The sequence below is a fragment of the Phalaenopsis equestris genome, unplaced genomic scaffold, assembly GCF_001263595.1.
Source record: "Phalaenopsis equestris unplaced genomic scaffold, ASM126359v1 Scaffold000840, whole genome shotgun sequence".
In the NCBI taxonomy this organism is placed as follows: Eukaryota; Viridiplantae; Streptophyta; class Magnoliopsida; order Asparagales; family Orchidaceae; genus Phalaenopsis; species Phalaenopsis equestris.
The window spans coordinates 2272823-2298925 of record NW_018165280.1 but is presented as its reverse complement, the minus strand read 5'-3'; the positions used below and the strand labels follow the sequence as shown (position 1 = coordinate 2298925).

Below are 26103 nucleotides of genomic sequence, written 5' to 3'. Positions count from 1 at the left end.
AAGCCACTGAAACCTCTCGGACCGAGCGGCCAGCGCAGTGGCAGCGAAGGAAGCATCGGGAAGAAGAGAAGAAATTGTCGTTCAAGTGTACCAGGAAACCAGCTTCCTAGAGTCAAACTACCAGGAAAAGGAAAAAACCACAGCCTAAGGAGACTGGCACGGCTTCGGGAAGGAGGGCCGCGAGCAAAAGGATGTCAGGCAAGGACGAACAAGGTCAACTTTCTCTCGCGTGGAGGAGGAGGAGCTTGGTCGGCTCGAGACCGAGAAAGGGAAAGGCCAGACACGCGAACGGGAGAGGGAAGGGAGGCAGAGCTCGGGTGCGTGAGTTTAGGGATTTTATATTAAATTATATGCGATTTATTCACGCGCGGCGTCGTAACAAAATGGGTGTCGTCCCTGGGCAAAATCGACGCTCCGGACGTGTCAGTGCAGTCCGTTTTGTCATTCGAGGTCGCTCGGATGACGTCGTCGACAATCAAGTAAAAAAAACACGTCAAAATTTAAATTTGACAAAATTTCGACTCGCTATCAATCGTTTCAAAAGGTTTATTCGAGCCTTCGACAGGTAACAGAGCGATTAGACGTGTCGACTCTCCGAATTGCGAATTTTGTGCGCGCGGGGGTGCGAATTGTGCAGAAGGGTACCCTAAGGCTTAAAAGTAAAAGGTCCTATAGGAATCCATTTGAGTTTCCTCATGTTGGTTTCATCATTCTAAGTGCTAGAAGTCGATACCACACACGCGAGACCACAAAAGCGGACAGAAGTAGGTCGAATTTCTAAAATGAGGCGGGTCCCATTTCTTAGGTTCTAAGATAGTCAAAGGGAGATCCCTAAGGCTAGATAAACCCTAAGAGGAAGACTAGACCTTACCAAAAATGAGATCAACACATGCATCCTTTATTACTAGCTTCCAATTAAATAGGGCCAATTGTTTAACTAGTTTGCCATCAAGATTAATGTACATGAGTTTTTGTTTAGATGAAAGTTGAATAATACACTGTCAAATGTAAGACAATGAGATTGCCCGTGGCCAATAGGATGCCAAGTTTACTAGCCATTAGCTACTTCAGAAATTTCTTTTGGATTCCAAAAACAAAGGATAAAGTTAACAAACTTGATCTAGAGGTAAATTTCGGAGATGTCCCCTTGTTAAAGTTGGAAATCAATAGACAATTGCTTGAATGAGAGGACTTATGATGAACTAGAGGACTCCGAATTACATAAACTAATAATTTTCATAATACGTAACTCTAATAAGGAAGAATATTTCATTGAGAATAAATATTTTGAATGTACATTTAATCTCTGAGATATGACAAGTAGGTGCAAGGAGAGAACTGTCAAATGATTGTTTTTTCATAAACAACCTACTAAAGCAAGATCCCATTCTTAAGTTTGGCTATAGTATGCTCGTGTTCGGCTCGTGGGCTCGCTCGTGTTCGGCTCGTTTATAGTTCGAGCTCAAAAAGTGTGTTCGTGTTCAACTCGTTTACTTAGCGAGCCGAACACGAGCCGTTCACGAACAAAGAGTCGTTTTGACAACCCTAATCACGTAGTCATAAGATGTTAATGATTGGGGCAAGATTTAAAAATCATTTGAGTCTAAATTAATAATTTTTATTATATTTTCTTCATTAATACTTTTAATTGATTTTAAATTTTTTTAGCCTTATGGTCAATCAAATTTTTTAAAAATACTACTCATCAAAGATATGTATATATATATAATTGATTAGTAGTATTTCGAGCCAAAACGAGCCGAACACGAACGAACAAATATTTGTTCGTGTTTGGCTCGTTAACTTAGCGAACGAGCCGAACACGAGCTATTCGCGAACAACGAGCGTTTTTTATTTCTGTTTGTTAAAACTCTCACTAAAGTATAATATGAATGATTTTCTTTTTTTCCTCAAACCTTCCATAAAACATAGAGTTTGCATACTTTTTTCTTTTTTTCTCTTTCCTTTCAAATCCTTATTATTGGCTTTTTTTCTTTCTTGAATACATTATATTGTGAACAAGCATGCTTGTTTTGAAAAATCATAGTTTATTTTTCTCCATTGAAGTTTCACATGTTGCAGCTAGGCTTTTGTTTACTTGTATTGCATATTTTTTCTTTTTAATATAATTGCCTTCTCATTTTCTTGTTTATACCTGTTTTACATTTTTACCTGATGTTTTTGGCATTGGAAAAGCTGGATGTTTCATTAAACTTGTTACAATTTGTCATAAGGAATGTTTTAATTTATACCATCAAAGGCACCTCTTAGATAATATAGAATTCTTACATCCTCCTTTTTCCTTATCGAAAATTGTCATTGTTTCTGCATGACTTGATTAATAATATTTATTCTAGAAAAAGCTATCATTGTTGAATGCTTATACATTGTAGGAAGACTTTGCTAACTTCTGGTCTGAATGTCCGTGGGATGAAGATTTAAAGTATGCAAAAGCTGTTTGTGATCAGGTCAGAAGCTTTTCTTCTAATTGTTTGTCATGAAAGTATATAGAGACAGCTACTTTAGGCTGATGCGTGGTGAACTTGTAATCCTATAAATGATAGCAGTGGTGTTTTGGGGACAACTTTATTGATATTTTTAGGAGCTAGTGCTCTAATATTGGAAATCAGATGCCAATCTTGTTACGTCAATTTTGCAGAGGCTTTAAATGCAATCTTTAGCAATGCTGAAGATGACTTGATATTATTCACTCATGATAAATGATGTAGAAACTGTCAGCATAAATTATTATTTCTTCAGTAATACATATACTGGCGTAAAAACTTGACTATGGTGCGGGACAATGAATTTTTAATGACTAATGTATTGAGCTTTGTATGTGAGAGAGGAGGATGTTGAGAGGGAGGGGGAAGTTGGAGTTGAGTGAGGCTATTGCTCTTTAGTATATACAGGTAAAACTTTCATACTATACATAATTGCAAGAGGATTTATCACAAACCAAGGGGGAGCAGCACCCCAATCCTCCTTGGTTCTTTTATTGGAAGACGTATACTGAAGTTACATTAGCAGCTATTTTTGCATGTAGAGGTGCATTCTAAGAGTTGCTCATTTTTCTTATGAAGTTGAAGATACTAAAGTCAGATTTGATGCTATTTTTACAGGTAGATGTGCCTTTAGAAGTTGTTCATTTATCAGATGAATATTGGAGGAATGTGGTAAGAATTTAGCAATTGTACTCGGTCTTTATCATAGAATTTTGTGAAGATTTTAGGATCTGAAATGTATTACTTATTTTCCCTGCTAAATTATGCTTTTTAATACCTACGTATTATCTAATTAGCTCTTTCATGGCGAACAGGTATCTCACATCATTGAGGAATATCATGCTGGCCGTACTCCAAATCCTGATGTCCTTTGCAATACGAGAATCAAGTTTGGTATTACCTTTAGATGAATGGATTTGTCATACATGAACATCAAACAAATTACTTGCTTACTGTTTTTCTGCAATTTTCTACTTTGGTTCAGGTGCATTTTTAGAAGCTATTGAAAAGATGGGGTTTGATTACATTGCCTCTGGTCATTATGCTTATGTGATTCACGCATCTTGTAGTTTGAACGGTGGATCTTCTGTTTTGGCATTGTCGAAGGATGTGGTATTTATGGAGTAAATCACTTATTTTATATTTATTCCCTTTTTTTGTCGTGATACTATTTTTTTTTTTTTTGAAGTTTTGCATAATTTATAATGCTTTTTTATCTGTTGTGGTAATATCAATTATAAATTAGTTTTTTTAAAACTTGTTTGCTGAACCATTATGTGGAAAGGCTCCTTTTTCTTTTCAGACTGATAATGGAATTACTAGATCCACTCAGGAATTGTTTGTGTACCAAGAACCTTATTTATATGCTTTCATAATGAGTCACATATAAAATAAACAGTGAGGTTCAATTTTCAATGGCATACCGGGCATAAACATGGATAGGTTAATGTGATGATGGAAAGAGTATGATATTGTTTCTTACTCTTATTACTTTTATTTCCTACAATTGGTGATATATTTTTTCTCATTTATGGATTATGCATATGTCTTCCCCCTATGTTCTCATTTTATATTAAGCATCCTTAACTCGTGTTTATGAAATTGTTTTTGCGGAAGCTTATTATTTTGAAAAATAAAATCGTTCAGAACATTCTTTTCTGGTGATTGACTGTGGTCAGAAAAGTGCTTGTTGAAATGTTCTTTTTGATTTTTGCAATGATTCTCTTTTTCTTCTTTTTGAGAAAATGAAATGTAGACAAATTGTAGTTGCTATATTTTACTTTCTATTGTTGACTTTTGATTATATAACTACAGAGAGCTAGCATACATTATGTACAGAGGTGGTTGCATTGCTTCACATAGCATTATTATTTGCATGCACATTTAATTTGTACTAATATTTTGTGACACAATGACACCATCAACATCAAGCTATTTTACTGTATATATGTTACTATTTTGCGATACGTCATCATCATCATAATAATCATGGATTTTGTTTATTATCAACCTCTTCTCAACTGTTAGGGATTGGCTTCACGAACCATCTATCTCGATTAGTTTTGGTTGACTTAAGTTTTTTCTTCCTTTTTAATCATTTCATGCTGGCCTTATTGGTTCATCTCTTACATGTAGTTGTTTATGTCAAACAATCTAAGTCAAATTTTACCAACATTTCTTCAATAAGTTTTATTTTAACTATCCCTTAACTATTTGATACGGAAACTAGTTGGGATGCGACGAACACAAAAATAAACTTTTATTTATATAAAAATAGTGTTACAACACGACTCAAACAAATGGGAATTACAATAATAGACAAATCTCTGCTTGGGGGCTGTAGGAAGAGATTCAAATGCAGTGGCGGTGTTTGCGGGGTTAGTGGCTGTATGGGTAAGTAGAGACTGTGTTTGGTTGGTTGTAGGTAGGTGGGACGGTGAGGTTGTGGAGGAAGTAGGGGTGTCAGTAGAGTGGTGGAGGAATATGGGGGTGGTTGGCAGCTAGGAGAGAGGTAGGAAAATTTGTCGGGGAGAAGAATGGAAGGTGATTGGAAGTTTACAACACCATCTTAGAGCAGGATACAACGGAAGCACCACTTGTCGTCAGATACAACACTAACAAGAGGGAAGAGACTCCGTACAGGAGATCAAAAGACAACTCGACTAGAACCAACTCTCTACACGCAAAGAACGACAATGTTAGACTCCCGATGGACAAATGAAACTTCTACACTAAGAAAGAGGGTGGAAAGACAAGAAGAATCCATAAAACCCCTTCCCAAACGAAGAGAGGTGCGACAGACTCACAAAGCATCTCCTTGGATAGTGAGAGTTCGCGATCCCGCCGAACTTCCTTCGATCAAGAGGATTCGCGATTTGCCTCCCACTAACGCGCGGGATCGTGAATCGTCCGACTTTCTCTCCCGTGAATCATCGCGGGGATTCTGGCCTCATGAGATTGAAGCGCCCTGCTTTGGGGCCCATTCAGCGCCCGCACTCGGGCGCTGATTTAGAGCCTGCGTCAGTCTCTCGGGGTTGGGGAAACTTCGACCTCTTGTCGAAGCTCCAAACTCTTCAAAGTATGGCGTCAATTCGACAATGTTGAACGTGGCTGAAATGTTGTAGTTTCCAGGCAGGTTGATTTTATAAGCGTTGTTGTCCAACTTTTGAAGTACTCTGAAAGGTACATCTGTTCTCGGCTTAAGCTTTCCAAATGATCCTACAGGAAATCTTTTCTTTTTTGACCGAACCCATTCGAGGTCGCATTTCTGAAATGTTACTTTCTTCCTGAATTTATTTGCCTATGTCTGATATTTACGATTCTGATTAACAATCTTCTTGCTAACTTCTTCATGGAGCATTTGAATCTCATGAGTCATGAACTCGTTCTGTGACATCCTTGCTGGTTTTCGAAGATGGTAGGAGTGACACCAATTCTACTGACGTGAGCGGATTGTGTCAATACATGATCTCGAAGGGAGTTCATCCCATAATTTGGTTGATGGATCGATTATAGGCGAACTTAGCTTCGGCTAGGATAAGATTCCACTATCTTTTGTTTTTTTGCCACGAAGCATCTCAAAAGATTGCCGAGACTCTGGTTTACTACCTCTGTCTGTCTGTTTGTCTGCGGATTAGCTGCCGAGTTGAATTGGAGTTTGGTACCAAGCTTTCCCCATAGTGTCCTCCAAAATTGGCTCAAGAATTTGATGTCTTTATTAGAGGTTATGGTCTTAGGAATTCCGTGCAACTTTACAATCTCACTGAAGTATAGACCGAAGATGTGAGGCGACTAGCGTCCGGTGGCAGGTTATAAAATGAGCCCTCTTGGAGAATTTATCTACTACAATCATTGCGAAGTCTTTGTTCCTTTGTGTCCTTGGAAGTCCTATCTTGAAATTCATGCTGACGTCCACTCCACCCATGGTGTCTCTGGTATTGAAAGTGGTGTGTATAATCCAGCGTTTTGAGCTCTTGTCTTTGTCAGATGACATTCTGCATTGTCTGACATTTCGTTTTACATCACTTGTCAGATTTGGCAAAAAAAAAAAAAAATTTTCTCTTACACGGACGAGGGTCTTGTCCCTGCCGAAATGACTTGCTAGTCCAACACTGCGGCCTTCTTGGATAATGACCTCCTTTAGTGAACACCGGGGAATGCACAACCGACTCTGGTGGAAAATGTTTCCATTTGTGGGGTAATGTTGCTATGCTGGCTTCTCTTTATATTGCTCCCATATGTTTTTAAAATTTATGTCGATTTCATGTAGATCCCTTATAACCTTGAAGCCTACAACTCGAGCCTGCAGGGATGCTTTCAATAGGTGTCGACGACTCAGTGCATCTGCCATGCAATTATGGCTTCCCACCTTGTGTTTTAGCACAAACTGGAATGGGGTTAGGAATTCCACCCATGTGGCATGTCATCCCTTTTGTTTGCTCTGGTTGTTGAGGTATTTTAGGGTTTTGTGATCTGTAAATAGTTAAACTCGTTTGTCAACAAGTAATGACTCCAGTGTTCCATATGAGGAGATGAAATACCAGTGTGAAACTCTTGTTATTGAAACACAACAGAAGATCTTAGTTCTCAAAAACTTAAAAAATCAAAGGGAAGACTTGTAAGATAATAAGAATCACCTATCAACCAAACTTTTGCAAACTCTCAACCTGACTGATGCCCAACTTGTTATAGATGAGAAACATATGAGATATTTATTTGTTCGGAATTTGGCTCAGGAAAACCTTTGTGGCAATGTACCTCTAGCTTAGATAATGCCAAACCAGAATGGATTGATAGGGAGGAATGCTCGCAAGTGGGATCCAAGAACGGCCGAGGAGAACCAGAAGCCCTGACGAATGAGGTCGAAGCTCCGCAACCCTAGGAGACTAATGTTGGGCTTTGGGGAGGACCCTCCCTTTCCTTTTCTTCCTCCCCTTTCCCTCCTTTATTTTTCCTTTTTCCTCATAATATTTCTTTCCCTTTCCTTTCTCTCCCTCTCACTCTTTCATTCCTAGTACTTTCCTTATATAAGTCCTTACCAATTCTAAATTATGTTTTATTTTTCTCATCGTTGCCTAATCTGAAGTTCTATTAGCACTTTCCTATTATAAGTCCTTACCAATTCTGAATTCTGATTTATTTTACTCATCCTCACATAATCTGAAATTCTATTAGTTATATTCATCCTTGCCTAATCTGAATTTTTATTATTTCCATTCTTCTTTCTTATTTTAAATATTGCATAAAATAAGTCTTAGCCCTCGTTATAAATAGGGGGTGTTATGCTTAGAGTTTAGGGAGTTTTTGCTGTGTGTTGATTTTAGATTCCTGTGTGGGTTCTTTTCCCTTTTGTAGGGTCTTACCCGAGGAGGTGGTAGTGCACCGGTTGTATCCTATTCCGAGATTGTGATTGTATCTCCCGGTTTACTTTCTCCTAGCCCTTCCATTTCTCGCACCTTAGCCGCTGACCACTTTGATCCTTCCCCAACCGCCGCCAACCTGCTGTCCAGCCCTTCCAAGTCTGCTGTCCAGCCCTTCCAAGTCCAAGTCTGCTTTCCAGCCCCACAACCCTCTATTATGCTGCCAAATCTACCGCCCAACACTCCATCCTTGCTCCCCCGCCCTGAGACAACAAAACACTGCTGCTCCTGCCATTTTTGTCCCAATTCTTGTCGTCGCTTCACTGGACAGCCAACCCTCTAGCTGTTTTTGTAGTTTCTTACTCCACTTTTGCTGCCGCCACCCCACTAGCCATCTAAATCCACTTAACTGACCCCACCACTCTACGATTACACCTTAGAGATGTTGCTTGTGTCATTTATGTCGGTGTTATTATTTTCTATTGTGTTGTGTTGTAAACCTTTTTCCTTACTAATAAAAGCGTGCTTTTATGTTTTTATTGTTTTCCCTACTAGTTCCGGTATCTATATTTCTCGCTGTCTACAATTGTTTTACAACACATCCAATTTATCATTCTCGTTCAGCCAAGTTTAACTTGGGTTAAATAACTTTATTGCTTCCTAACACTTAATTCCATATGTCATTCGCAATTTAATTATAGTTTTATTAATGCAACTTCGAGTTTTTGTGTTCGTATTGTGTGGTACTTCTAAGGCACATCTTCATCCATCTTACTGCACTTCTAAGGCACATCTTCATCCATCTTATTGGCTCATCTTTAACCTGAAAAATTGCACCGTTTTTTATATCACAATTTTTTTTATAATGCTTTTGAGACAGATAAATCTATCACCTCTTGATATCAGTTGATCATTCGACAACATTGATTTATAATTATTAATTTCACAACTATAATTGTATCTCATTTTATCACTGTTTGTTCTATTAAATCTAAAGACTTGCATCTTTTAGAATTTTTCCAAATTTCAAACTCATGTATTTAGATCATTTCATCTAAAAATAACACACAATATAAGACGGTGTCCTACTTCAAACATCTTTTGTAACTGATTCAAAGGAGACATAGATAGTGCTAATCTCGATGAAATACTACTAAGGTTTAAAAGATCATTGATTATGCCTCAACTACTAATGTTGAGAGCAAGTTATTGTTGCATCATATGTATTTTTAGTAACCCCAATATTTCTTAGGTACAAAACTCTTTTTTAGCTGATAACAATCTTATCAATTATCTTGGCAATTGATCATATACTTTTAATGATTAATAAATACCTTATAAAATCCTTTGCTGTTCTTTACACTTGCATGTTAATTTTTGTAATGCAAAAATTGGTTCTATTGTTGATCTTTATGGCATAAAATTAATAATTTTATGACGAACATATTTCTAAAGCTTATATGCAATTACTCTCTCTAATAACTCTATCACAGATAAATTTGATATCCCTATAATTATAAATATTAGACTTGTCTTTTTTTCCTTAATGAATGAATACCACCAAATGTTTTTTCTTCAATTATTAAACTTCCTTTTAATTTTTAAAGATTTCATTGAGTAGATTTGCTTTCAAATTAGTATAATATCTTTCATAATTCTCCAAATTTTAATGAAGGCCTTATATAGACCACGTCAATATCTTTATGCATATTCTTTAAAGTTAATTCAACTTAATCGTTTTTTTAAACTATCTATAGTATACTTCTAAGTTCTGCCATATAATCGTAAACTAATTTTCCCTTTTGATTATTTTTAATACTTTTAATGTATGTCTACAATTGTTACTCTTTGTATTGTAAGCCAAAATATCTCCTAAAATTTCCTTAAATTTTTTTTTCAAAAGGAGTTTATGTTTTTCTTCAAAGTAAAGAGAAGTTTATAGTGATTTAATGGCTATTTTTTTTTTAATAAGTGCTCTTCTTTCTAATATATTTGCTCACTATTGCAATATTAGACGCAATTAAAAAATATTGTCTAATCTCTTTCATTACATTTCTATATTCTATTACGTACCTACAATGAATCTTTTGTAAACCACACTGCTAGAACACACATCTAAGTCACCTCCAATATTTTTATATTTTTTATCTCTATCCATTTATCCCAACCAGTCTTGTTCATAATATGCTGTAAGACTTTTCTATGCTCAAGTTCTACATTAAAACAGCTTGATTATACAGTGTAACATTACTTAACATATACAAACTCCTTATACATGCTTTTTACAAGATTAATTAAGGTTAATTTGTTAGCTTTTTGGATTAACTTTTTGTTATTTCCGGGTTTTTCTTTCATATTAAATGGGAGTCATTACTACAATTCTTCTTTAGAGATGATGTGAAGTTTATTTTTCAGTTTCATATGTTGTTTTGTTTTCTGTGTTTACTCATATCAGCCACTGGACTAGCATTATAAAGTTATTGATTATCTTTTCTTTCATTTTTTGCAGCTCAAGGATCAAACCTATTTTTTATCACATCTGTCCCAATTTCAGCTAAGGCGCCTTCTGTTTCCCCTTGGCTGTCTATCAAAGGTCAGATGTGTGTGTGTATATATATATATATATATATATATATATATTATATACATTCTAATGGTTCTTTAAGTGAGAGTGTGTCATTTCCTTTTTGGTTTCCAAAATATTTGCAGGGTGAAGTACGTTATCTGGCCACCCAAATGGGTCTTCCAAACAATGAGAGGAAAGATTCTCAAGGGATATGTTTCCTTGGAAAGGTTGGCTATTATTTATTGGGGAAGCATCACTAGTTTATAATTTATGTATTCTCCTTTTGGTAATCATCATTATTATCATTAGCCTTATCCCAAGCATTGTTGGTCAGCATTCTGACACATCATTTTTCATTAGTTTTTGTATTAGATCTTGCATTCAAATTTATTTTTTATATTTAGATTTTGACTCTTTTTAATTTTTAGGTTCAGGTGCATGAATAAATTATGATCCTAACTCGATACATATTTTAGTGAGTTATGGTTTTAAGTTTAACTTAGTTCTAAATGTTAAATCCGACTTCCTTCCATGTCATGCATTAAATAACAAACATGAATTATAGTTTCTTTAGTAGGATCAAATTTAATTGTATATAATGATAGTGCTATTTTATGTTTAACATGCTTTTAGTGAGATTTAGAGGATTTTTCCTTAGAAGAACTAAGCAAAGGTGTTGTATTCCTAATATAGGAAGATGATTGAAGCACCTAACTTGCAGTGCCTGATGAGGAGAGGCATAAAATATGCTCTTATCTCCCGAGTATTGCGCATTTCATGGCAGTAGCTTCGTTGAGGGGACCGGTGACCGATAGAATGACTTTGGAGATCAAAGAGCTTCCACCCCGCTTCAAGAGATGGACTTAGATTTGCTTTTGAAGACGGGCTCGAGTTTTTGGTTAGAATCAGCACCATTTCAAGTCTCTTCTTTTAATTTGGAATTTGTTGCTCTTCTTGAATTGGAAGAGGATAAGGCCTTCTTCCAACTTAGTGTCTCGTCCAACGTGAAGAATGTCAATTGGCGATGGAATTTATGCATTGGCATTGTTATGGATGCCAAGGTTCTTTTTTATTTTTCTTACCTCTTCTGCTTTCCTTGTTGCCTAGTTGGGTTGTGCAGTAGGCTTCACAATTAGTGAAAAATTTAGATGATTGTGCAAGGAAGGATTTCTTTGGCACAAGTGCTTGGCATTTCATTCATTCTGACTTCACAGGCTGCTAAGGTTACTCATCATTAAATATTTGGTGTTGTTATTCATTGTTGATATATACCTTGATCGAGTGTATGTATGCGTGGGGAGGAGGGCTTATGATTATGCTCTGAGAGAGGTGTAGAAGTCAATAATAGGGAACTTCACCTTTGTGCAGAGCTTCTTTTCTGTGAGGGATATGACAGAAGTTCTAGTAGTCTTTTGACCTTGCTTGTAGATGCCTTGAAGCGTCACTTTATTTTTTTATTAAGGCTCAGAGAATTCAGTTGTCCATTTCCTTACAATAAAATCATTATCAGAGGTGTGATGAAGGCTTATCCGGCCTAAAAAACTTCTTTACAGAATAGGTTTCATATTGCTCCAAAAATTGGAGAGATTTTTAATGAGAATCTCTCATAGGACGTCCTCTTTAGGAGCTCTTTATATATACTTTGGTTATGCTTGACGAAGAACAGAAGGAAGATGAGGCGTGATAACAGGTAGAGGAAGAAGTAGGAAGGAAAAACATAACTTGTATTAGGTGAGGAATAAGACTTACAGATTTTTCCATCATCCTGCATTACAGAACTTACCTCTTCTCTATATATCAAGAAGGAGAATATTCCAGAATATATGGTACCAGTGGGTAGTTATGATTCTGCGATTATGGAGGCGTGTGGGAGCAGGAGTCCAGTTGCATGACAGAAAGTGGTTACAGCTATTATCCCCCTGTAAGCTGACGGGCCTTGTAAAGGACTTGAAACTTGGATTTGAGAAGATTGAAGCGCTGTATGACCAGAGGTTTAGTAAAGATGTCCCCCGGCTGATCCTGAGTATGGATGTAGTGGAGGAGAAGGTGACCGACACGTATGTTTTCCTGGATAAAATGATAGTCTATTTCAATATGCTTCGTACGTGTGTGTAAAATCGGATTATTTATGATAGCCATTGCAGATACATTGTCACAAAAGAGAGTAATGGGAGTTTGTTGTGTCACTCCAAACTCAGCTAGAAGTCGACGAAGCCAAAGAAGATCTGCTACTGCTGCAGCCAAAGCCCGGTATTCCACTTCCGCAAATGAGCAGACAATTGTGGTTTGCTTCTTAGCATCTCACGAGATGGGAGAATTATGGAGGAAGGTGCAAAAGCTTATAATTGATTTTCTATATGTCGAATTTCCAGCCCCGTCCGCGATTTTCCATATGTCGAATCTCCAGCCCCGTCCGCATCGCAATAGGTTAGAAATTCAAGTGGAGCATGAGTGATGGTAAGACCGGAGTGTTGTGTACCTTTGAGGTAACGTAGTAGACGTTTTAATAATTGATTGTGATAGGTCGAGGGTTGATGCATATGTTGGCACAAAAAGGTTGACGGTGAATGCGATATATGGTCTCATGATTCTCAGATATTGGAGTGCGCCTGTAATTTTCCAATATTCAGTAGGATTATCAAATAGTTCATTTGAGTGGGAGTGTCATACCGCTTTGTTGGAATTGGAGTCACACATGGTTTACAATCAAGCATGGCGGTTTCTTGAAGTATGTGCTGGAGATACTGAGTTTGGTGAAGGTACATATCTGTTTCGGTGCGAACCAATTTGGAAACTTGACCAAGGTTCTTGATCTGAAAGGCGACGACTAATTACTGTGTAAGATCTTCAATAGCAGCTATATGAGTACCTGTTATAAGCATATCATCCACGTAGATCAAGACAAAGAGGTGTTGCTGTGATGTGTGCGAGATTAGTAGGGTTGGGTCGGATTTACTAATCTGGAAGCTCCGGTCGAGATACAACGTGGATATGGTGGTAAACCCTTGTTGCAGGGACCTCTTAGGTCCATATAGTGCTTTCTTGAGTTAACATACATTATTGGGAAGTTGAGGATCTTTGAAGCCAATGGGCTGTTGCATATAAATTATTTCATCAAGTTGTCCATGCAGGAATGCATTTACCACATCAAGATGGAAGAGTGGCCACTTTTTGTTAAAAGCAATGGTGAAGCGAGTACGAAGTGTCACCATTTTGGCAACAAGACTGAATGTTTCAGCATAATTAATTCCATATTCTTGGTTATAGCCTTGGGCGACTAAGAGTGCCTTATAACAGGCCGCAATCTCATCAGAATTCATTTTGGGACAATATGTCCAATGACATTCGAGTATCGGTTGATTTGGTGGGAGAGGGACCAAATGCCATTTTGCTTGGGCTTGAAGAGCGTGAAATTCCTTGGTCACGGCCTTCTGCCAATGGTGAAGTTTTACGGCTTGTTATAAGATGAAGGATCAACAGGGGGTTGAATTCAGTGGGACATGTTCAATTTTTGAATAGATTTCAGTTTCCCTGATTTGGCACGAGTTTGCATAGGATGTGAAGGAGCTGCGAGTGGTAGTGGAAGCGGGTTAGAGGAAAGCTGAGTGGGTAATTGGTGAATTGCTGGGTGAGATTGTGGAGGAAGCAGGTTCGGCTATGAGGTAGTGGAGGTTTGGGTAGTGGAGGCAGGTTGGAAGAAGTCTGGGTAGACAATTGTGGAATTCTGGGTCAGGTGGTGGAGGAAGTGAGTTTGGTCGGTAATGTAGCATGGGTTCGGGTATTGAGGGGAAGGAACCTAGAGAAATGCTTGGGTATGGTACAAGCAAAAGGTGATTGGGTTGAGGGGGGCGGTGCTATAGGTGGAGTGAGATTGTGTCTTTTAAACGAAAAAATGGGTTCATTAAAGACGACATGTTTTGATATGAAAACTTAAGTTGATTGAGGATCGTAACATTTATATCCTTTATGAGTTGAGGATTAGCCAAGAAATATACACGGTATGGATCGAGGTGTAAGTTTATGAGGTGAGAGATGTTTGAGCCATGGAAAGCATTGACACCCAAATACTTTGAGATGAGAATATGTTGGCGGCTTATGGTAAAGGCGTTCATATGTTGAGATGAAGTGGGCGGATTTGGATGGCATCCAGTTAATTAGGTTGATAGCCATTTGGAGAGCCTCGACCCAAAATTTTGGTGGAACCACTCCATCATGAAGAAGGGTTTCAAGAAGGCAGCGATGCTTACGCTCGACAACACTATTTTGTTCGGGCGTATAGGGACATTAAAATTGGTGTAAGATACCATCGTGAGAAAATAATTCATGAAGACCGGAATCAATATATTCACTTCCAACATCTGAGCGGAATAATTGGATGTGTTTTTGGATATGTCTCATGGAAAATGGTCAAGAGAATTTGAAAAATTCATCAATAAGCACAACATAGTAACGATAACCTTGATTAGATAAAATTGGGGTGGGACCCCATACATCAGAATGTATAAGTTGGAAAGGTAAATACAAATGTAAAGAAGTTGAAGGAAAAGATAATTTGTGACTCTTGTTGCAATTACAACTCTCACATATCTATGACATGGTAGGAATGGCAAGTGTGGTGTTAGCCTTGGAGACGCGACGAGTGACGTCCGAATGAGGGTGGCCGAGATGCTTGTGCCATAGAGTGGAAGCGGAGGCGGATGTGAGTAGAGCTTTAGGTAGCACTGTCGAACGGGGGGTTGGAGCCAACATAGGAATTGGGTACAGTCCTCTTGAACTGGTGCCCCGAAGAATCATCCAATTTGTTAGTGGTTCAGTGATATGGAAACCGGTAGAATTAAAAAAGATAGAGAGATAATTATTGGTTGTTAGTTTGTGGAAGGATAGGAGGTTATGGGTTAGAAAAAGGTGAATGCCAAATTTGAGAAAGAACAAGCTCTTGGTTCGGTGCTGGGAGAATGCCGTTGCGATAGTGTTGGATCGGGACAAGTTGGCCATTGCCCACTAGAACTTGTTCATCTCCGGTGGGCAATATTACTATTTGCAAGTTGTTAATGTCGCATGTGAGATGCATAGTGGCACCGAAATCTAGAACCCAAGAGGATGAAGAATCCTGAAGGGCTAGGTTAGAGGGTACGCTGTCAAGGTTCTGTCGGTGCCAACAAGTAGACGCGGAGTGGTCAATTTTATGGCATATTTGGCATGTGACAGATGATGAGAGCCTCCACTACGTGTGCGCTGGTTAAGAGAGTTCTGAGATTGTCCACGGTCGCGAGAGTTACTTCCATGCCCGCGAATAGCTTGATGATTTGCTGTGAGGGCTATTTGAGAGTTTGGAGATTAATCTACCTTGAGAGCATCATTAGCTTGATTAATTTCTTCACTAAACAGAAAGGAATAGAAATCATCAAGATTCATAGGCTGTAATTGAGTCTAGATCGCTGTTTTGAATGCTTGGTAAGTTGTTGGCAATCCATTAAGTGTGTGGAGGACAGCATCTTAATTGTCAAGTTGGCCACCGGTTGTTAATATGATATCCACAATTGTTTTGATCTTTGCAAGATATTGTGCTATTGATAGGTGGTTCATGTCTATAGTATGAAGCTTATTTTTGAGCTGGATTAACTGATATCTGCTGTTGGGTTGTAAACGCTGTGCAATACATAGATGCAATACATAGGGCAATACATAGGGCAGCACCGTTGTGGATAGATGCAATACATAGGGCAGCACCATTGGTGAAATTATGGAGTAGAGGGCCGCCATCAAATTTTGATCAATGAGAGTCCTCATTGTGTAGAGAGGGTTGAGAAATGGAGAATCATTTTCAGAGATGAGGAATTTGGGTGGACATTTGTTGCTGCTATCTAAATAGCCAAGAAATTCGTTTGCTGAAATGATTTTGAGTACTGGAGCTTTCCATTGTGGGTAATTGTCGGCAGCAAGTTGGGTATGAGCAATATTATTGATGTTACTCATAATGAATTTGAGGTTGGGAGGGATAGTTGCTGTTTGCGTAACTTGAGCTGAGAGATCAACTGTATGGTTGATAGCTTGGGTTTTCCACATATTTCCCGACATTTGCGATGCTTTCATGGTAAGTTCAGGTGAGTTCAGCGATTTATAGTCAAATGGAGGCCCTGAATGGATCGATTTATGTTGTGTTGGAGCTTCAGAGCTCTGATACCATGATGAAGAACAAAGGGAAAAAGAACCGTAATAACAGGCAGAGAAAGAAATGGGAAGGAAAAACAGAACTTGTATTTGGTGAGGAATAAGACTTACAGATTTTCTCTGATCCTGCATTACAGAACTCAACTCCTCTATATTTATAAAGAAGGAGAATATTACGGAATATATGTTACCAGTGGGTAGTTATGATTCCGCGATTATGGAGGTGCGTTGGAGCAGGAGCCCAGCCGCATAGGAGAAAGTAGTTATAGCTATTAATGCTTATAATTTTTGTAGGGGAGAGGATGTTGTACTCGACTCTGTACCTATGAGTATATTTTATTTAGAGGTGGGAATACTCATTAGTCATGATCACCTTCTGTTTTTCTTTTAGGATGGGCTCTTGTATTAGCAGATTGATGGCATCCTTCCATTTGTTATCTGAACTTGGACACTTTCATTGAATATTGTTCTAGCAGAGAGGACTCAGCGAGATCCAATTAGAGAAATCTTCAGAGAAGTGGTTGGGGGCTTCATAATTGTTTCCTCAAGTTCAAATTCCATTTATAATATAATTTGAGACCCCGCCAAGTTTTTTTTGGGAAAGTATTGGTTTTATTGTCTAAATGTAACCAATTCATTAGATGCATATGCATACTCACAACTTACATATAGAAACTTCTTGGAGATATTAGCATAGCAAACACCTTGGATTGGTGATCTATTGGACATACTGGTGGGATCTTATCTGAAGATGAAAACTTACAAAGAATGCTACGATCTTGCATCCATTGGAGCTATGAAGTTAATGATTTTTTGATCTTATCGCTGCATAGGTTTTAGAAGAATGTATGGGACTTTTATGTATTTTTTTGGGGGGTTTTATGTATTTTTCTAATTCTTTGCATGATTCATGATTTTGTTGTAATTTCAGAAAAAAAAAAATGGCTTCCTTCCTCAAGAACTTTCTTGTATGATCAAATCTATGCGCTTGCAGATGGGATGATGCCACATCGTTAATGATACTCAAGTGATTAAACAGTTTGCTGCACATGCCACAACTTTATTGATTGACATGTCTCATCTAGTTGTTAAAGTCTATAATTAAATCATCTTTCATAAGTTCATCCTTTAGTACTTGGACAGAACATCTGGGTTGTCTCAACAATAATTTGATAAAACCATCTTGAAATGCTTTGGCTACAACAGACAGAGAGAAGCTTCCCGTTGTAGTACTTTTGTTGCTCTTTGAATACGAGGACTGTGTGGAGGTTTGTGTCAAAATTCAAGAAACTTGGCGGTGAGGACTTTCATGAGCGTAATTCCAAGCAGGGGCCAAGCAGGGAGAATATTTCAGGATGAACAGTGAGTAGTCATATTATCTCAATTAAGAATGAAGCTGTTATAATGGTTTTGTATATGAGTAAATAAAATAAAACAAATCTTCTAGAAGGTATAGAGGTAGTGGTAAAAAGTAAAATGCGGTTTCGCTGCCTAGTTTTATAGGGTTGTTATGCTTCCTCAAGCCGACTATTAGGTGTAGTGATAGTTAGCATGTTACGGAGTTTTTTGAATGTGGTTGCCGAATGGCTTTTTGTGAAGATGTCCGCCACTTGATCCGAGTAGCTTATGTGCAGAATTTGAATGGCCTATGATGTGATGTATTCTCGTATAAAATGGTATTCGTTCTCCACATGTTTAGTTATGGCGTGGAAGATTGGATTGAGAGCAATGGCTATGGCGGAGGTTTTGTCACAAAAAAATGGTGTGGGGATTTTAGGAATTTGAAATTCTTGGAGAAATCAGCATATCCATAGTACATCAGTTGTGGTTGCGGCGAGAGCTCGATACTCGGCTTCTATGGAGGATCGAGCTACCGTCTTTGCTTTTGAACTGTGCAGGCCTAGTCCTCCGTGCCCTCCTGCCTAATCTGGGAGTGGGAGTAGCCTCAGAGTTACCCAAAACAATTGGATAGGAGACCACAACAGGGACAAGAGTAACAACTCTAGTGCCATCAGAAGACTCACCCGCCGTAGGCAGAGAAATTCGCGAAAATATGGAGGAAAGGCCTGACAGTATGGAAAAGATGGACGGGCGCTGCGGCGCATTGCTGTTAAGCGCTGCCCTCTTTTTCGCAGAAGGTGTGGGTGCGATGCAAGCCACCACAATGCAAAAGCATGTTGTGAGTCACCGGCCCAGTCAAAGTCAGAGTATGTGCCGAGTTGCAGCTGACTTTTGGTGATATGAAGTCTGAAGTCGATAGACTTTTGAGATATCGAAGGAGACACTTCATGAGTAGGAAGTGGTATATGAGGGTGCAGTGCATTTGCTGGCAAATGTGATTGACGGTGAATGCTATGTCGGGCCTTGTGATTGTGATGAATTGGAGGGAGCCTGCAAGTTGGCATTATTGGGTGATGTCGTGGTACTCTTGTAATGAGGCATGTTCTGGTTGAAGTTTGTGGGGAAGAGGAGTATTGACTGGTTTGTAGGAAAAGATGCTTAGAGTCTAGAGGAGGGAGAGGTTGTAGGATGATTGATTTAGGTGGTAGCCTTGTCGTGTGGTTTTGGTAGTGATGCCAAGGAACGTTTGAATGGGTCCAAGTTCCTTAAGTTGAAATGTTGTCTTGATGTTTTTGATGAGGGTACATATGGCAAGTGGGTTGTTACCCGTAATAAGGATTTCGTTGAGATAGACTAGAAAGTAGATGGTGGTTTGATTTTTATTGTAGATAAGGAGGAAGGGTTGGCGGTGCTGAGTTGAAAGCCTTTGGTTTGCATGTAACAGATAAGAGTGGCATACCATTTCCCTGGAGCTTGTTTGAGGCCGTAGAGTGTCGTGCCTTTTTAAGGAGACATACCCGATTGGGGAATTGAGTGTTTTGAAAGCCTTGTGGTTGGTGCATGCGGATGAGTTCATCCAAAGAGCCGTGGAATAAGGCGTTTGAAAGATCAAGCTGCTGAATTTGCCATTTGTGATGAGTTGCAACTGATAGGAGGATGCAGATGGTGGGCATTTTGGCAATGGGGCTGCAGGTTTCGTTGTTGTGGGTGCTGCAATGTTGTTTGAATCCTAGGGCGACGAATCTAACTTTGAATTTTGAGGTTGATCCATCTTGCGGATATTTAGTATGGTAGGTCCATTTGCAACCAATAATGTTGGCTTAGGGAGGAGGATCAATGAGGACCTAGGTGCCTTGACGTTGAAGGACCTCGAATTCCGTGGACATAGCCTATCTCCACTGGAGGTGTTTCGTTGCTTTAGTGTAAGTGGTGGGATTAGACATGGATGAGGTGGATGTATGGAGATTGAGAATTTGTTTGGGTTTAAGTGAGCCGGTTTGGGAGCGGGTTGTCATGGGGTGTTTTGATGTTGTGGTTGGTGGGATGATTGGGAGTTTGGGAGGTTGCTGGAAGAGGGTGGCAGGATCTGTTGCTGATGGGTTTGAGAGGGAAGTTGGGATGAGCGGAGGTGAGGTGAGGGATTATTGAGTTGGGTGGCTGTGGTATGTGTTGTTAAAATGAGGGTGTTAGGAGTTTCGGTGGGATATATGTGGTGGGTGTTGGAGTGGGTGTTGAGGAAATATGAGGAGGGAAGGTAAGTTCGTTGCAGACCACATGCAGGGAAGTAAGTACTTGATGATTTTGGGTATTATAGCGGCAGTAACCTTTTTGGTGGCGTGGGCAGCCAAGAAAGATGCAAGGTGAGGAGAGAGGTGCAAGTTTGTGTGGGGCTTGTGGCTTTTTGCCATGGATAGCAAAGACACCTGAATGTTCGAAGATGTGAGTATGTCGGTGGCGTATGATGAAGCAGTTCGTAGAGTGATTTGAGTTTTGTTGTTTTAGAGGGCATGCGGTATCAGGTTTTAAGTGGTAGGCGTTGCAGTGAAATTTTGGTGGACGTATGAATATTAGTTTTTAAAAATTTTGGGACTAGGACTAGGGATTGCTATAGGAGTGGTTAGAGTATTGAGCTGGTCGAGGATTTAGGTTATGTGGATTTTGATTTGGGGGAAATGATGACAAAATTCTAAAAATCTAGGTTTGTTGGGCTCTAATACCAGATGATACCATTTTAGGGCACTTAGAATTAGGGTCGTAAACGAGCCGAGCTTGAGCGAGCTCAGGCTTGGCTCGTGTTCGGCTCGTTCAAAATAGCTCGTGTTCGAAATCGGCTCGTGAACAGTGTGTTCGTGTTCGGCTCGATTTAAATATTCGTGTTCGTGTTCGGCTCGTATCCGGTTTGAAATTGGCTCGTTAAACTAAAATTGAGAAAAATAGATGTAAAGTGTGGGATTCGAACCTGGATCAAATGTATACAAAAGAAGACACTAACCACATTGTCACATGAGGTGTTATGATTTAAATTTAGACATAAATATATATAATATATTATTATATAAATAATATATGTAATATATTGTTATATAAAAAGTTATATAAATTTTTTTATTTCGAGTTAAAACGAGCCGAACACGAGCGAACAAAGAGCTATTCGTGTTCGGCGAACGAGCCGAACACGAGCTGTTCACGAATAACGAGCCAAATTGACAGCCCTACTTAGAATGTGTTTGAGAAGCAGGTTTTATGAGGAGGTTGTTGTGGAATATGGAGAAAATGAAAATATGCGAGGTCGATGGTGTTTGGAAGGTGATAGACGTTGTTTTGCGGTTTTCCAGCCGAAAACAACAAATGAAACTCTAAATCGGCTACATTTGGGCAACGTGGAGGTTTCACCACATGTTCCTGAGAAAGATAGATGTACATCACTTGTAAAACGAAATGAGAGATTACTCCCCAAAGTTGATAACAGAGATTATAATCTCTATAAATTCAAAACAAAGCAAAATTGTTCTAAAAGCAGCATAAACCCACACATGAATGGACTCCTAATAGAAATAATTCTAAATAAAAATAATGAAATATAAATAAGTAAAGAAAAAGGAGGCACGGATCACTATAGAAATAGCCAATTGAATGGAAATTGCTAGTTCAGTCCCTCCCGCGATCGCCGGAAATTGCAGAATTCTGCACTACTGTGGTGCGGAATTGTGCGATTTTGTGATCCTGCTTGATTTTTCAGTCTGGATTGAGGGCTTCTGCATCTCTAAGTTTACATCTATTTATTCTTTTTGTCCATGAAATTCTAACAAGTTTTGCATGGTCCTACGACGCGTAGAACAAAATGTGTTAACTTCAGAGTTCCACTGAATAACACAACATTTCGTTATCACCCTTGCAAAAGGGATATCAACAAGTCCATCAGACATACGAAGAAAGACATTTATTGGCATTTTAAAAGGCAACTAAGCTATGTTGTAATCTCTTAGTCCATGAGGCGCCTCCCCATCATATTAAGAAATGTATGTGCAGATGGGCGGCATGCAGAGTGATGAAGGCGTTGGCAATGTTGGAGAAGAGGTAAGGGAGGGAGAGGGGTTTAGTTTTAGAGTATTCAAAGTTCACTAAGATCTCACTATTTCCTTTTTTTTTTTTTTCCATATGCCATCACCCCTCTCCTTACGTTTATAGAGGAGGGTACATGCTATGTGTTTAGGAGGTTTTAAATGAAATTTAAGAGGGACATGAGTAGATGGATGTTCGGAGAGTTTTGCTAAGGCCCTTTTTTGCTTTTTTTCCCTATCAATAGATGGAAAGTTCTTTTTTGTACATGGGCTGCACTCCATCACTCTGGGTTTGATTAACTTTGTTTTGAATCCATCATCATTATCATTAACATTATCCCACTATTGGGTTGGTTTTATGAATCTCATTTTGTATCTATTCTAGTTGAGTGTTGCCTTAGATGTGAAATCCTCATTTTGAATTTCTACTCTTTTTAATTCATATTGATTCTTAAACAAGTGATAACAGTTCATCTCTTCTGCCATTTTCTTTTTTTTTTCCCCCTCTTTTTTTTGTATATTTGCAGGTTAAGTTCAGTGAATTTGTTGCCAGGCATATTGGAGAGATGGAAGGCATATTGCTAGAAGCTGAGACAGGAGACTATCTGGGAAATCATAGGGGCTTTTGGTTTTATACTATTGGACAGCGCCAAGGCCTTCGCCTTCCTGGAGGACCATGGTACAAGCTCTTGGCTAATTTATTTTGATTAGCATTTTGAGCGGCATTTACATACATAACACCAAATTCCTTTGTATTTAAATATCTAACAATAAAACTTTTACTTTTTACATTTATACTACTTAAATTTTTCATATCGCGTCAAAAGTACCACTATTTTAACTTTTAAAAGTGAAATATAATTTTTCATGCGTAGGTAAGGCGACATATATGTAAAAATTGGAAGTTCAGGTGTGAGATGTAAAAACAGAGGGACTAGGTAGTATGCATGTATGGAATCTTCCTTTGATTATATCCCTACACTGAGATAATTCCAATAGTCAGAAAAAAAACACTGTTAGTGCTATTTTAATTGATTAACAAGTTAAGATTGGAATCAAATTGATATTTTAATCGACCCTCCAAGCTTAAACTTGAAATAAATCATGATATTGCACTATAATTGATCAATATAACATGTTTAGCTCTATTAATCCCTTCTGACGTTGCATGCAGGTATGTTGTAGAAAAGGATGTGCAAAACAATGTTGTTTTTGTATCAAGAAACTACTTTTCGTTAGACAAAAGGCGGCGCACCTTCCGCATTGGATCGCTCCGGTGGTTTAGTGGCTCACCACCTGAGAACAAAGATCAACTCCGATGCAAGGTAACAAATGCCTTCCTCATTAGTCTAGTCTTCTTCCAACATCTATTCTTCTTGCATCTCCTCTTTATTTTTTTGGAAGATTTACATACATACCACTGAATTGCTATGCATTTACATATTTAACACCTATAATTCTATTTTTGCAGACGGCCATCTTACCTGTGCATGAAAGGTTGTATTTTACTCTTAAAAGGTTAAGAACTTAAAATGGTGGTATTTTGGATATGATATGAAAGTTTAAGCGTTGGATATGTAAATACATAGGAATTGGGTGGTATGCATGTAAATGCTCCTCTTTGCAGTGACTTGTGGGTTCACATCTTTAACTGCATTAGTTTAACCAAGCTCTCATTTTTACTGTACAACATTGCTTGTGAATTGATTACTGTATACGAAAAATATGTTAGCACGAATCTCAAGACAGGCAGATGACTCGGGAGGATGGCGTGTCCGATCAAACATACCTGATTGGCGATCAATAGATTGAATGCTAGCGAGGGAGGTGTTTGGATCGAGCGATCGAGAGAATGTGCCAAAGCATTTCCCATTGGACGACGATCGGCTGCATCGACAGCCGTAGATTACTCAGCTTGGATCAACTATCGATGGAGTCAAGGTGAGGCGAGCTGCCGACGAACTTCTTACCGAACGATATTAATCCGCTAGTCTTATTATATTATAATATTCTTTTAATTACTAAAAGGGCCCTCTGACGACTAATGATAAGGGGATAGATCTGTAATTTTGTAAGACTGAGGCATTTTCCTAGAAATAAGGGGTCCATATCATAAATAGGGGGCTACACATTTTTATTAATCTCCATTGTACTCTTTTTCTATCTTTGCTTGCAAAACGTTCTATACCTTGCGTATGTTTCCCGAATAATCTTAGATTCGAAATCCTTTAAAGTGCGGTGAGCATGGAAACATGCCGTCAACAAGAATAGCAACTCAGTAACAACAACAAAGAGAATCCAGTCAGAGGAACATGACACAAGCAAGCACGCACTAAGGAGTTCATGGAGGAATTCGTCCAGTAAGGCATACAAGACCTGAGGACTCAAATCAATAACTAGATGTCAGGACAATGCACAAAAGTACTCAGAGTGGTAGCTGCCCTAGTGGCAGTCACAGTTCCAAGGATAGAGTCGACCCGACAAGGGCACCCAATCCTCTCAATGGTAATCACCAGCAAACAACGTAAGAAGAACAATCCATCTGCAGGAGAAGCCTGACGATGTGCTATACGAGGATAGCGTCGGATCTCCTCTGTGGAGGTGAGGAATCGACTGGTGCGGACCGAGGTACCACGACAGCCGGAGAATGCTTTCTCATTAGAAGTCTTGGGAGTTGAACCCTCAGAGAAGTTTAAGATGCCCGTCCTAGAGTCATAGAAAGGACAATCGGACCCCAATGACCAACCTCGCGTTGTTTGAATCCTATGTTGAAAATCTCTAATGTCCTTAAGTGCAAGCTTTTCTTCGCAACACTGAGGTCATCTGCATTAAGTTGGTTCGACGTGTTACTTGTAGGAGTGATCACTTGTTTTGCGGAATTTAAGAAGTTTTTTATCCCAGTTTGCTAGTGCTTTGAGACCCAAGATTAGCGCCCGATCCTTTAGGAAACTAAAACAAGGAGCCGATGAGAGCTTGCAATCGTTTTTTACTCATTTTTAGAATGAGATGTTGGATGTGAAAGACTTGAAACCTGACATGGCCTAGGCCGCGCTGACACAAGGGTTAAGGTCGGAGAGATTCCGCTTCAACCTTGACCTTGGGGAGCTTGACCGAGCTGTTAGAGATGACCAATAAGTACATAACTGCCTATGAAAATGCCTCTGAACCTACCGAACAAAGGCAACAAAAGAGAACCCTACAGGACAATAGGAGGTAATCGAGACAGGATGAGCGACCGATCATCCGCTCAAGCTATGAAAACCGCCCCAACAACCACTCGACCCATTGTGCGAGGATTAGGTGAGACGAAGGCGCAACACCACTGATCGTCTCATTATCATGAACATTCCCGTTACAACCATGTAGTCCCCCGCGAAACCTCACTGAGGGTGTCCATGACATAAGTAGTGGTCACCATTCAGGATAAGGAATTCTTCAGGAAAGCACTGCCACTGAGAACCCGAGCCTTTCTCTGAGATAGCAGAAAATACTGCAAGTATTACAGGGATCACAGACAAGACATGGAGGAATGCATGCACCTTTGGAGCCTGATTGAAGAGTTGATAAAAGAGGGGGAGCTGAAAGAATTTGTCGCCTCTGGAGCCGCAACCCAGAGGCAGGGAAAGCTCCCACGGGAAGAACAACCAACAAACCCTTCCGCTCCAACGCCATCCACATTGTGGGATACATGCCCACAATTTTTGGAGGAAGCGAACCACTTAGGAGGGTAAACAGGAAGAGACAACAAACAGGAGAACTCTGCGCTGCAGCCTTTGCCCCAAAACTCAAGGTCCACCCATTTATTTACTTCACTGATGATGATTTGCTGCTGAAGGGAAATCCCTATAATGATGCTTCTGTGATAACATCTATAATCAATAGTTATCAAGTAGGAAGCATCCTCATCGATAAGGGAGCTCGGTAAATGTACTATTCAAGCTGGTGTTCGACAACCTAAGTTTCACAGCCGACAGGATGACTTACACCAACCCGACCACCATACGGTTTCTCGGTCGAAAGAAAGCGCTGGGGTAATCAAGCTCCTAGTAAGTTGGGGGGGGGGGGGGGGGGGGTGGGGTGTGTATTCCTTCGGGGGGGTT

The 26103-nt window shown here is 39.2% G+C and overlaps 1 protein-coding gene across 1 annotated transcript in view; it reads left to right on the top strand.

Annotated features, from left to right (window-relative positions):
* Positions 1–26103, top strand: part of LOC110031690 (tRNA-specific 2-thiouridylase MnmA) — a 52848-nt gene that overhangs the window by 9490 nt on the left and 17255 nt on the right. Inside the window, exons 2-9 of the mRNA XM_020735027.1 lie at positions 2394–2468; positions 3123–3176; positions 3320–3398; positions 3490–3617; positions 10374–10457; positions 10574–10657; positions 22531–22682; positions 23178–23328. Coding sequence (XP_020590686.1) covers positions 2394–2468; positions 3123–3176; positions 3320–3398; positions 3490–3617; positions 10374–10457; positions 10574–10657; positions 22531–22682; positions 23178–23328 — 807 coding nt within the window. The remainder of the gene's footprint in view (positions 1–2393; positions 2469–3122; positions 3177–3319; positions 3399–3489; positions 3618–10373; positions 10458–10573; positions 10658–22530; positions 22683–23177; positions 23329–26103) is intronic.